This window comes from Phyllostomus discolor, chromosome 11 (genome assembly GCF_004126475.2).
Source record: "Phyllostomus discolor isolate MPI-MPIP mPhyDis1 chromosome 11, mPhyDis1.pri.v3, whole genome shotgun sequence".
Lineage (NCBI taxonomy): Eukaryota > Metazoa > Chordata > Mammalia > Chiroptera > Phyllostomidae > Phyllostomus > Phyllostomus discolor.
Window position 1 is genome coordinate 46,419,726 of NC_040913.2, and position 12,876 is coordinate 46,432,601.

Sequence of the window (12,876 nt, forward strand, 5' to 3'; positions counted from 1 at the left end):
AGACAATAGGTAGAAAATAGACAGGGGGAGGGCAGGAATGGTGTAGGAAATGTAGAAGCTAAAGAACTTATGACACATGGACATGAACTAAAGGGGGGGAATATGGGTGGAAGGGGGTGGGCAGGGGGGAGGGGAGTGAAGGGGGAAAATGGGACAACTGTAGTAGCATAATCAATATATTAAAAAATATATAAGCATAAAAAAAGGAAAAAAAATCAGGTGCTTATATTTGTATATAAGGATTTCTGGTACCAAGAATTAACCAATCAGCCCTGACTGGTGTGGCTCAGTGGGTTGGGTTTCGTCAAGCCAACCAAAAGGTCTCAGGTATGATTCCTGGTCAGGACATTTGCCTGGGTTGCAAGCCAGGTCCTTGTAGAGGGCATTCAAGAAGAAACTGATTAATATTTCTCTCCCTCTCTTTCTGCTTCCCCTCTCTTCTCTCTAAAAGTAAATAAGTAAAATCTTCAAAGAAAGAATTAACCAATCAGACACAACTTTATTATGAGACAACTCTATTTATGATTCAAGACAGGGCATTCACACCAAACAGCTATTGTGTGTGTTTGTTTGTTTGTTTGTTTGTTTGTTTTTCCATTTGACAATCTGAGAAAAAAGAGGTCAATGCCCCTGGCTAAAGAGTCCAGTATTGCATGTTTTAAAAATTCTAGGGGGACACTGGTTGACAATCACTGGTCTAAGAACTCATAGACTCTTGGAAAAATTTCAGCCAGCAGGGAGTACTTGAGCCATCCTTACTTGACTTGCACTTGTGCCTTAAAAGACTGAATAAGAAATTGACTAGTCAATTATCTGGAAGAATAAATAATTTTGGATTTACCTCTTTGGGGACTGACCTTTCCATCTATGATGGTTAATTTTTTGTGTCAAATTGATTGGGCCTCAGGTTGCCCACCATTATTCTTGGGTTTACCACTATTCTTGGTGTGTCTGTGAGAGGATTTCTGGAGGGATCAACATTAGAATCAATAGGCTGTGTAAAGCAGGTTGCCTTCCCCCATGTGGGTGGGCCTCATCCAATTCCTTGAAGCTCAAAATAGACAAAGGTTCAGTAAGGGAGAATTCACTCTCTTAACTGTCTTCAAGCTCCGACATTGATCTTCTTCTGTCTTTGGACTAGCACATGAACTGGAATTTACATCTTCCATTGTCCTGCTTTTCAGGCCTTTAGACTCATACTGGAAGTAAACCATAAACTCTAAACTCACACAGGTCTCCAGCTTGTGGGGACTTGTCAGCCTCCATAGTTGTGTAAGCCAATTTCTATAATTTCTCCCTCCCTCCTCTATTTCTTTGGAGAATGCCAATACAGATCTTGGTCCTGAGAGTCATTTTAGAAGAACAGAATGTTAAGCATGAATTTCCTAAATTGTGACACGACCACTGACCAGGAGTGACTGCGGAACACTGTGGATGGCTGATCGAAACACAAGAAAAACATACACAAAGACAACCGGGTCCTGTGGGGGAAATAGAGATGGAATGGCCACTCTTTCTAGTAGGGAGCGCCTTGGCCACCCTCCCTAGGGGAGAGTGCCCCGTTCTCCCACCGGAGCAAGCTTTTATTGGGTTCGTTTACACAGGAATTCAGGTAAAGTTCATTACTCATTGCCAGGAAGTAAGGGTCAAATAACAAGGAACTCTGAGGGCCTATTTTGAGTCAGGGTCAAATAGCTAAAGAGCTGTAAAAAACTTTAAAGAACAAACTTATTTCTTGCTTGGACCCTTATCATTTCATTGAGAGCATTCTAAACAAAGCAGGTTTCATAGGATTTTACATATTCTTTCTTAGGCCTGATCCCCCTGGGGAGCCCTCCCTTTCCAGCACAGGGCTGCACCACCCTCTGTCATTGTTTCAGGCTTAGGTGGAGCAAGGGAAGTAAGGCAGCCAAGAGATTAGGAGATTTTCTCTCAGACAATGAGGACTCAGGCTATGTCAAAGCCGAGGGGCGAGGGTCCATCACCCCCTTTTTGCTGTAGCCCCCAAAGTCCTTCCTTGAGGGCCTCCCATGTGATTGTGCCTGTCTTAGGTTGATCCCCCCTTGGGGAATCTTACCCGTCATTGGCTAACTGACCAAGCATTGAGGGCCAGTTATGGATGAAGTAAAAGGAGCAGAAGTGGTGCTCCTGACAGGGAGATAAGCTTTTTTCTCCTTGGTGGCTTATGGTCCAAGGTCATTCCCTCAGCCTTAGCCTTGGCAGGGGTTACAGCTTCTGGTACCAGGCAGGGTGGTTCCCGACAAAATTGTTCCTGGGATTCTGTAATTGCACTCTAATGTGATTAAAGATGCTAATGACTCTATTTCCAGTAGTAAAGAGAGCACTGAAATTCCATGATGTGAATAGTCAATAGAAATCCATAAAATATCTGCACTGGATACACCTAATCAACCACTTAAAAAAAAGCAAGGATCTGAATGACTGTGTATTGGATACTTTTCAACATTTTTGAAAAACTAATTAATATAATGAGATTTCCAGTTGCTTCTAATGTTGCTGGACAAAGTGATGAAAGAAAAGAATGAGCTTAGGGGTTTGAATTCCCAGCTCAAGCACCACATAACTGACCAATGTGTGCCCTGAAGGAAACCCTTGTCTCCTGTAGCCTGGGTGCTGAGATTGCTAAAAATCAAACATAAAATCTTATCCTGTAACTGGCTGAATTACAACACAAGTTGAATACCCAGCCTCATAGAGGTTGCATCTTCTGTTACAATGATAGTATTGATTAAGAAAGAATGGATTCCCATAAGTTGGAATAAGGAAGGCCCTGCAAAAGCTGGGCAAGCGGAGCTCCTAAATTCTGACAAATCTTCTTTGCCAGTGGAAGTGGCCTCTCCCAGTAGAACCAGACTCCCCACCTCCAGTGGTAGCAATCCTTCCACCTCTTACCAGACTAAGAGAAAATTAACCCTACTTGGCTGAGAAAAGTAATGGCTTCCCCCTAAGGCTGCTGCCTCCCATGACAATGCTAATTATCTTCAGGACACACCACTCACCACTCTCTTTGCTTTTAGACTTACAAGCAGACTCAAATTCCAGCAGGCCCATATGTGTGAGGTAGAAATCTCAGTAAAATCTATGAGGAGATATGCTATACTTCCAAAGCATTACTTAAGTTTTATAATTTATATGAACAGAAATCCAGGCAATATGTGTAAGAATGGATATTAAGGGTGTGAGATCATGGTGGAAGGAACATGAAGTTGAATCAGGCCCAATTTATCAATGTCTGGCATATTATAGGCCCTTGGGAAGAGAAGGCTTTGGCTGCAACATCTGTTACACCATCAGTCTCCAGAGTAAATCCTTGAATCCAGTTCAAAGAGCCCAACTTCTCATTTTCTCTCACTGTTCATATCCTTCCTGTCCCTCACAGATTTTAAGTATCCCTCCTTAAACAGGAAGGGGGTTTGAAAATTACATTTAGGGGAAATTTGTTCTTTATTCAACAAAGGGTGAGGATGAGGTACTCAATAAATTGTTGGATTTTTCCTTCTTTATAATCATATTTCAATATTTACCTTTTCTTTTTGTGTCTAGCCATTTCTTCTTCTTTAGCTATTCATTATCCCCCAATTCCAGGAAACACACACACCCCATGAGATATACATCAAGACCAATGTCCTAGCCTGGCTGGTGTAGCTCAGTGGATTGAGCGCAGGCTGCGAACCAAAGTGTCTCAAGTTCGATTCCCAGTCAGGACACATGCCTGGGTGCAGGTCATGGCCCCCAACAACTGCACATTGGTGTTTCTCTTTCTCTCTCTTTCTCCCTCCGTTCCCTCTCTAAAAATAAAAAAAAAAATATTCAAAACAACAACAATGAAAAAGGTCAACTAATCCTTTACTCTACAGTCCATTGCCAAGGTGCTCCAAGCTAGTTTAATTTCCTTCTTTCATGGTCTCATATTTAAATTTTTTCCTTGTATTTCATCAAAGCTTATAGCAGCTATCTTCACCAACTTGTTCTTAAATGTTTTAAGGCCCTTTTCCAAGCTGTGACATGAGAATGCAACCTTTCTTTTCAACACATCAGTTTCCCCAGCTGATCTCAGAGACTAAAGGACTTTTCCTGGCCCTATGCTCACAGACATGGAATTTCTTCAAGTATATGCATGTATTGAATGTGTGATTAAACACATTACTTACCATTCTTATAACATCTTACTGTTTGTTTTTCTTCAGTGAATGTTCATTCCGACAAAGCCTACTGAAATTTAACAATAGCACTGTCCTAGATGTTGTGGATATAAAATGAATAAAGCACTTATTTCAGCCTAGGAGGAGCTCATGGTGTGGAAAGGCAGCATGTAAACATGTATATTGCAATGTGATGTGAAGCAAAATGAACTGCCTGAGCTGGTAAAAGGTCTCATAGGAAGTGACATTAAAAAATTTATTTATTTATTTATTTTTAGAGAGAGAAGGGAGAAAGAGAGTGCAAGAAACATCGATGTGCCAGAGATTCATTGCAGGCCCCCAAACAGGTACCTGGCCCACAACCAAGGCATGTACCCTGACTGTGAATGGAGCTGCTGGTTCAGAGGCCAGAGCTTAATCCACTGAGCCACACCAGTCAGGGAGAAGTGATATTTATACTAGTCTGGAAACCTAAGTAGGAGTTTGCCAATCAGAGGATGGGGTGAGTGCACGTAAGGGCAGAATAGAGCATCTGAGTAAAAAGTATCAAGTGTGCAGAGGTTTTGAAAAAATTGAGGACGATACTGACATGTTTGGGGATGTCTAATGGCTTCAGGGTGGTTGGATGTGTGTTGGATTGAATGTCAGGGATCAAATTGAGAAGGTGTGTGTAGAGAGGATTGAATTCTATTCCACAGGCGAGAGAAGAAACTGTTTAAGAAAAGGAGTTTAACAATCAGGATTTTCTGTTACACTTCTATTTTCACTAACCTAAGTACCCAAAATCAGGGTTTTGAAGTCTGAAAGCGGGTGTGGTCTGCTTGGTTAATTAGAGGTGCTCTGAATAGCCTCTCAGGTGAGACACTGCTTTCCACCATCTCCCACCTCCGGCCCCCAGGTCTAGAAACAGCATGTTTTCAGTATACCCAGGGTTACCAGTCTGATCCCCGTGCCCACCTGTGCTAATTTATTTACCGTTTATTACTACAACACTGTCCTCCAAATGATGTCTCTCCTTGGCCGCGGTTGGATATAAACTCTCTCAACCACACTTCTCTGTTTTGACACTTTCTTTTTTAAGTTCTGCCGATCTAGTCTTCAAGCTTTTTGCTGATGTTTTGGTCCATGCCACCCTACGTCTTAAATAAACACTTTGAGACCAGCGGCACCAGTAGCCACGCCCAGGCAAAAAGTTGCGGATCCAGGAGGTTTGACTGCACCAGCGAGCCGTACCGACGTTAGTAGCGCGCAAGCGCACATCCCGGCTCTCGGAGGCGTGTTTTTCTTTCCGGCTTCCTGGTAGGTGGACTCGGGCGCTTCCTTCTCTGCTTCACACCGCGGCTTGTATTTTGCTTAGCGACAGACCCATGGCTGAGCGTGGGGAACTTGACCTGACCGGCGCCAAACAGAACACCGGAGTGTGGCTGGTCAAGGTAATGTTGGCGCGACTGTCGCTTGCGGTCCTCCTATTATAAGTAGTTTAAGTTTCTTGAGACCGCCTCACTTCGTGCACCTTTTAAAGTTCCTCATGGTCATCTTCACATATCTTGAGTTGTGTGACTCATTGTTATGCACTTGTGCAGACGAGGAAACTAGCTTAGAACAGCAATATCTTTCAGCTGGAGTCCCAACCTGCCTGGAATAGATTTCCATTCTCAACGACCTAGTTTTTCCGGGGCCCTTTCATGGCCCCGATTCGGGCGGTGCATTTTACCCTAGAGTGAAGAATTTCTGCATTTTCTCTTGGTGAAACTGATTTAAGTCATGAGCCTGTAAAGTGTCTGCTTCCTGTACATTTTTCTCGGCCAGAAAATAGAACTGATCTCTGCATACCCTTAAATGCTCTCTTGAGTTGGTGGCCCTTAATCACCTGAGAAAGCTCGGAGTTCACGGAATAACAGGCCATTGGATTGGAGTGTTCTTTTAGAGCATGACAGAGTCTCCTGAAACAGATCGTCAAAAATTTTTTTTTGTAAATACAGCAATTAGACATTAATGAGCACAGTATTTGTACTTTACTTTTTCATATAGGTGAGCGTTGTTTATGAGAGTTTCATAAGATATATATGTATGTTCAAAATGTAATTAAGAGTCTTTGAACCTCAAGCAAAAATGGTTTGTTAAACTTAAAAACACTTTATCACATGGCTGCGTTATCAAGTAAATCTGAGAGGTCCTTCTAGTTCACCTTTCTAAAATAGCTGCCTTACCATCCTTCCCTAGCATGTCGAACCTGTGTTGTACTATTCTTCAAAACCCTTTCCAGTCTGAAGTGATTCTGTGTTTGTGTGTTCAGTGTTGGTTACCTCCCTTTCTCTAGCGCCTGCACATGTACATGCACACATACAGTCGCATTACATGAGCATGATACCCCTGCCTGTCATACCCAGACTTGTGTTTGGCACATGGTAATTGCTCAAGATAGGTGATGAATGAATGATGTCTTACTCTTCAGCCCTAGCCTTAGTCTCTGGCACTCATTTGACTTACCACAACTATGTCAGTATGAATTTAAAAAGATACAGTAAGTGAGCATTCCTCTCTCCATGCTAAATGGAGGAGAAACATTAAGGAGATCTCCCATACAGACTTGAAGAAGGAGCTTGAAAATATAGTGGAACTTGAGATGATGCATTTATGATTGCAGCACAGTAAATGCTCAGTAAATGTTTACCTTAACAGGATTTGGATGGGTGGACAGAGGCATAACATAGTATACTATGGAACAGAAATGCAAGACTGCAGGGCATATTAACATGATGTCTCCTGGGAAATAAAGAGATTATTATATCTAGAGCAGAGGGTCTGTGTAAAAAAAGGTTGGGAACAAGTACTCATTCTTTGTATCTGACTCAAGATTGAAAAACTGTAAAGGTATATGATGATTTAGAGTTCACACTACTTCCTGGAAGAAATGAGTTAAGGTACACAGTAGGGATCCAACATGTATTTTCTTAACCATTTTGAGAATTATAACCCTTCTAATTGCATATATCTAGTTACGGACGCAATATAGTGTATTGGTTACATAGATGTGGGAACCAGAGGGCCTGGATTTGAATCCTGGCACCATCATTTGCTGATTATATAACCTTGGCTAAATTATGTAATCCCTGGGTGCTTCAGATCCATCATCTGTCATATGGGGGTAATCAACAGTGCATACCTTGTAGAGATGTGAGGATTAAATGTATGGAAAGTGCTTGTAATAGTGTTAGTAAAGTAGTATTACATAAATGTTAGCTGTTATGTTGAATAATACTTTCATTTCATTAGATCTTTCATATTGGTCATAGTTTATTATACATAATAAAACTTTTTGAAATCTTAAAGTCAGTGGTGTCCTAAATAATATCATGTCAGAGTGTTATGCTTCTCTGAGAAGTCTTTTCTGGTAGCCTGTCTTATCTTTGAACATTTATTGGACTTATTTGGGAACATAAGTTAATACTTTTCTCTTGTTATTTGACCCATGTTATTTTTGTGTCACAAAGTTGATTGGCTTCAAGCTCTTTGAGAGCAAAAGGCATCTTACCTATCTTAGTATCATAGTGCAAAACATATATTGAGTTTGATATTAATGATTGTCTATTACAAGCAGAAAGTATAATAGAAGCAGTATATCATTTTATGTTTAAAAAGATTCATTAGTATCCAAAATATAGTCTTACTAATTTTTTACTTTGTGTTAGGTTCCTAAATATTTGTCACAGCAATGGGCTAAAGCCCCTGGAAGAGGTGAAGTTGGGAAACTACGGATTGCAAAGTAAGTTATTTGTATGTTTTTGACTTTTTGAAATGCTGTTTGTAAAAGTTTTTTAGAGTGTTTTTTTTACATGGAATTATAGTCTTTTTCAGAAAATTTACCTGGAAAATTAGGTAATGAGCATGTCAACCTAGTCAAGAGATGGTTAGATGCTTCGTAGGGAGTCATCTGTGCACATGTGTGTGCACAGATAAACACTCTCACACTGGCACTGCCCCCCTTCTGACAGGTGTAAATATGAAATCAAATTTGTTGGTAAAACTTACTGGAAGTAAAGCAGAGTATGTAGTTCTCTCATCCCTCCTTCCTCTCCATATCTTGTGAAGAGGTATGTTTGGGTTATCATAACTGGATATATCAAGTGCTTCAGTAGAAGGATTTTGCCCTTGTGCCGCTGTTGGAAGTGGGTAGGGAAAACCTGGTAAACAATGTAATCGCCTTCTTACAAAGGGAATCCTCCAAAGTTCATCCTGTGTCAGCCAGAGGGCTTGTGTTTCACTCTCTCTATCCATTTAACTTTTTAAAAAATTTATTTCTAATGACTGAAACAAAAAAGATCTAAAATCACAGTTACTAGAAGAATCATTTGTTCTTACCAGTCTTGTACCTCTCTTTGAACTTGACCTGGGCCTCCCGTTGGGCCTTTCTGTTTCAGAGCAGGGATAACAGTTTTGTCCAAGGGGGTATGCACACAGTACCTTGTGGATATGAGGTGACTGTAGTTATAAACTCACAAAAGACTTGATCTTTGACCTCTTAACAATTGCTTCTTACCCATGGCAACTATCTCTTTGTGGGGATAATGGTCAATTCCAGACACACTTGCATGGCTGACTGTAAGCACAGTCTGTGGTGCCATCATCAGTGTTCTTCATGATGACCGCTTTGTGTCCAGAGTAGCATCCAGCCAGGACCAGCACCACCTTCCAGGGTTTCATAAACTTGCCCATTTCCACAGTGGCCACTTGGGCCTAGAGCAGAAAGGCTCTGTCTATTCTTTACTAATCCAACTCTTAACACAATTTCCACGCCTGCTGCTTTATTAAGTAGCTCTTATCTGCCACCATTATCCTCTCCTTTGCCAAGCTTTTGCTTTAAAACAAACCACCACAAAATTCAGTGGCTTAGAACAAATGCCATTTTATTTGTTTATAATTCAGTGGGGCAGTTCTGGTTGGAGCTGACCAAGCTGGTCTTTCTGGCTAGAATAGCCTTACTCATGTATCTAGTGGTTGGCTTGCTGTCAGCTGGGGTAGTAGTCATGTGTATTTCATTTCCAGCGTGCTTATTCACATGATGGTGAAAGAATTCCTAGTAACAAAAGAGAGAGGAAACCCCAAAGCACAAGCACTTTACAAGGCTGTTCTTGGATCTGGTTTGCTGAAGTTCTATTAACCAATGCAACTTCCATAGCCAAGCCCAACTTCAGGGGTGGAGCAGTAGACTCCACTTCTTAGTGGGAGTCATTGCAAATAATTTGTGGTCCATTTTTGCAGTCTACCACATCCATGTTCCTAAATCTAACAGTCAGCTAGCAGCCCTCTTGATCCACTTCAATGGAATTTAACACACTGATCACTTCTTATTCCCAAACCCTTTTTTTCACTTCACTTCCAGGACATCATTCTCTTGATCACTGGCTGGCTATTCCTTTTCAGTCTCTATTGCTGGCTCCTCCTCATCTTCTCACTTAGGGTTCAGTTTTTAATTTTTTTCTTCTCTCTATTTAGGGTTATGTAATCCCAGGGTTCAGTTTTTAATTCTTCTATTTGACTGGTTATTTAGGTGGTCATATAAGGTGTGTTTAAAGATATATCTCAAGTATGGCTTCTGTCCTAATTGCCAAGATGCATATATCTGACAACCTCTATGATGTTTCCCCTTGGATGTTTGGGAGCATGTCAAACTTAATAATCACTTTTCCTCTTTTTGGAACACTCTTCCTTTAGATATCCCTATGGATAATATTAGCTCAGCCAGGCCTTTTCTGATTATCCTATATAAAATAGTACCTAGTACTCTATTCTCCTTATTCTCTTCTTTCCCTCTGTAGAACTTACCACCATTCTTTCATTCAGCTTCTACAATGCCCATCTGACATACTGTATTTTTGTTTGTATGTTGTTCATCTGTCCGATTAGAGTAGAAGCTCCACGAGGTCAGGATTTTAGTCTTACTGACTGCTGTATCTCCAGAGTCTAGAACAGTGCCTAGCATAGTAGACACTTAGTAATGATTGTTGAATCCATAAATGAAAACTGCTATGACAGATTTATAATAGCTATTTTATTCTTTAGTTCCAAAAGTGAGATAGAAAATTAGAATGTGAACATTTTTAAAGCATAAATTTTTCCTCCGTCTCCCAATGTATAGAACCTAGACCTCTTTTTCCCTAAAATACCCACTGTCTCTGTGCAAGGTTTGTACTTGTTTTGGAGGGGTGTCCTTTTAAAATTAAACTAATCTTTCTACATCAACATCCTGCTTCAGAAAACTTCCAGTTTTTAAAATCTTTGGGACACGCTTTGTTTTAAAATCTTTGGGACATCGTGCAGTCTGCACTAATGCGGCTTATCTCAAACTTAATTATTAGCCTTTGTTTCTAAACAATTTAACATTCAATGTCATGTGTGGGCTCACTAATAGTAAAAAATATGCAAACAAAAAATGAGATACAATTTTTCTGTTAAAAAATGACTAAGGTTAGAATAATGTTATACTATTTTAGGTTGGTACAAACTTTGAAGGGCAGTCAGGTACCATATTATGTATATATACACACATACATACTGCTGCTCAGAGCAAAGTAGAATAAAAATTCCACTGTTTTCTCTGCCAGTTAGTTCACAGTGCAAGCATTATGTTCAGTTCTTGATTCAGCCCTTATAGAAAGACAAACTGATACAGCAGCATGGGACTGGGATAATGAGAAGGCTAGAAATATTAATGATAAAATATCATGCTTTTGACCCAGTAATTTCTAGGAACTTATATTGTGAAAGTTACAAGTTAGTGATGGCACAAGTTGAAAGGTTGGTATATAAGGATATTCATTTCAACATTGTTACAGGAAAAAATTAGTAACATTCTCAAATTCCTTACTAAGGGACTAAGTAAACTGGGCACATTTTACAATTATTTAATGCTTTTAAAACAATTTCAAGTTGCAGAAAAATTAGAGGAATAGTATAAAGAACTTTTCTATTACATCAAGGACATTCTCCAACATAATCACAGTACAGTCCTCCAAATGAGTAGATTAGCATCAAATTGTACTATTACTTAATCATAGACTTTATTCAAGATTTGTCAGTTGTCTCTATAATGTGTCATAGGAATAGGATCCAGTCCACGAGTTCATGTTGTGTTCTGTTGTCAGGTCTCTTTAGTTTTCTTAAATCTAGAATATTTGGAAATTTTTTTTTACCTACATAGTGTATAAATGTCAGTACTCTTGGGTTTGTCTGACTATTTTTCATGATTAGATTCAGGTTATTCATCTTTGGCAAGAATATCAGAAAGGTGAAGCTGGGTTCTTAATTTTTCTTTTCTTTTAAAAAATTTTAATATGTTTTATTGATTATGCTATTACAGTTGTCCCATTTCCCCCCTTTATTCCCCTCTACCCTGCGCACCCCCCCACCTGCAATCCCCCCTTTAGTTCATGTCTGTGGGTCAATATATAAGTTCTTTGGCTTCTATATTTCTTATACTATTCTTAACCTCCCCCCATCTATCTTCTACCTACCTTTTATGCTACTTATTCCCTGTACCTTTTCCCAACCCCGTCCCTACCTACGCCCCTGCTGATAACCCTCCATGTGATCTCCATTTCTATGATTCTCTTCCTGTTCTAGTTGTTTGCTTAGTTTGCTTTTGCTTTTGTTTTAGGTTCAGTTGTTAATAACTGTGAGTTTGTTGTCATTTTAGTGTTCATATTTTTTATCTTTTTCTTAGATAAGTCCCTTTAGCATTTCATATAATAAGGGCTTGGTGATGATGAACTCCTTTAACTTGGCCTTATCTGGGAGGGACTTTATCTGCCCTTCCATTCTAAATGATAGCTTTGCTGGATAGAGGATTCTTGGATGTAGGCCCCTGCCTTTCATGACTTGGAATACTTCTTTCCAGCTTCTTCTTGCCTGCAAAGTCTCTTTTGAGAAATCAGCTGACAGTCTTATGGGCACTCCTTTGTAGGTAACTGTCTCCTTTTCTCTTGCTGCTTCTAGGATTCTCTCCTTCATTTTTACCTTGCCTAATGTAATTATGATGTGCCTTGGAGTGTTCCTTCTTGGGTCCAACTTTCTTGGGACTCTCTGAGCTTACTGGACTTTTTGAAAGTCTGTTTCCTTTGCCAGATTGGGGAAGTTCTCCTTCATTATTTTTTCAGATAAGTTTTCAATTTCTTGGTCTTTCTCTTCTTCTGGCACCCCTATGATTTGGATGTTGGAATGTTTAAAGATGTCCTGGAGGTTCCTAAGCCTCTTCTCATTTTTTTGAATTCTTGTTTCTTCCTTCCTTCTGGTTCTCACCATTGATTCGAGTCCCCGTTTCCTTCCCATCAGTATTGGTTCCCTGTACATTTTCTTTATTTCGCTTAGCATAGCCTTCATTTTTTCATCTAATTTGCGGCCAAATTCAACCAATTCTGTGAGCATCCTGATTGCTAGTGTTTTAAACTGTGCATCTGGTAGGTTGGCTATCTCTTTGTCACTTAGTTGTATTTTTTCTGGAGTTTTAATCTGTTCCTTCTTTTGACCTTTTTTTGTCTCAGCGTGCCTGTTATGTAGTAAGGGGCGGAGCCTTAGGTGTTCACCAGGGTTGGTGCCTTGTGAGGAGGTATGTGTGGGTGAGGTCCCAGAGGGAACAGTGCCACTTGCTGTGCTCTCTGCCAGTTTTCAGTCACTTTCCCCACCACCCACAATCAAATTGGGCCCTTCTGCTGCT

General features: G+C 40.2%; 1 protein-coding gene and 1 pseudogene across 1 annotated transcript in view; one reads left to right on the plus strand and one right to left on the minus strand.

Moving 5' to 3' along the window:
- The first annotated feature begins 5,479 nt into the window (after positions 1-5,479).
- The window catches only part of GTF2F2 (general transcription factor IIF subunit 2), a 177,915-nt gene continuing 170,518 nt past the window's right edge, over positions 5,480-12,876 (plus strand). Inside the window, exons 1-2 of the mRNA XM_028526576.2 lie at positions 5,480-5,596; positions 7,856-7,929. Of these exons, the coding sequence (XP_028382377.1) occupies positions 5,531-5,596; positions 7,856-7,929 (140 nt within the window). The 5' untranslated portion in view covers positions 5,480-5,530. The remainder of the gene's footprint in view (positions 5,597-7,855; positions 7,930-12,876) is intronic.
- LOC114508600 lies at positions 8,503-8,948 on the minus strand (annotated as a pseudogene).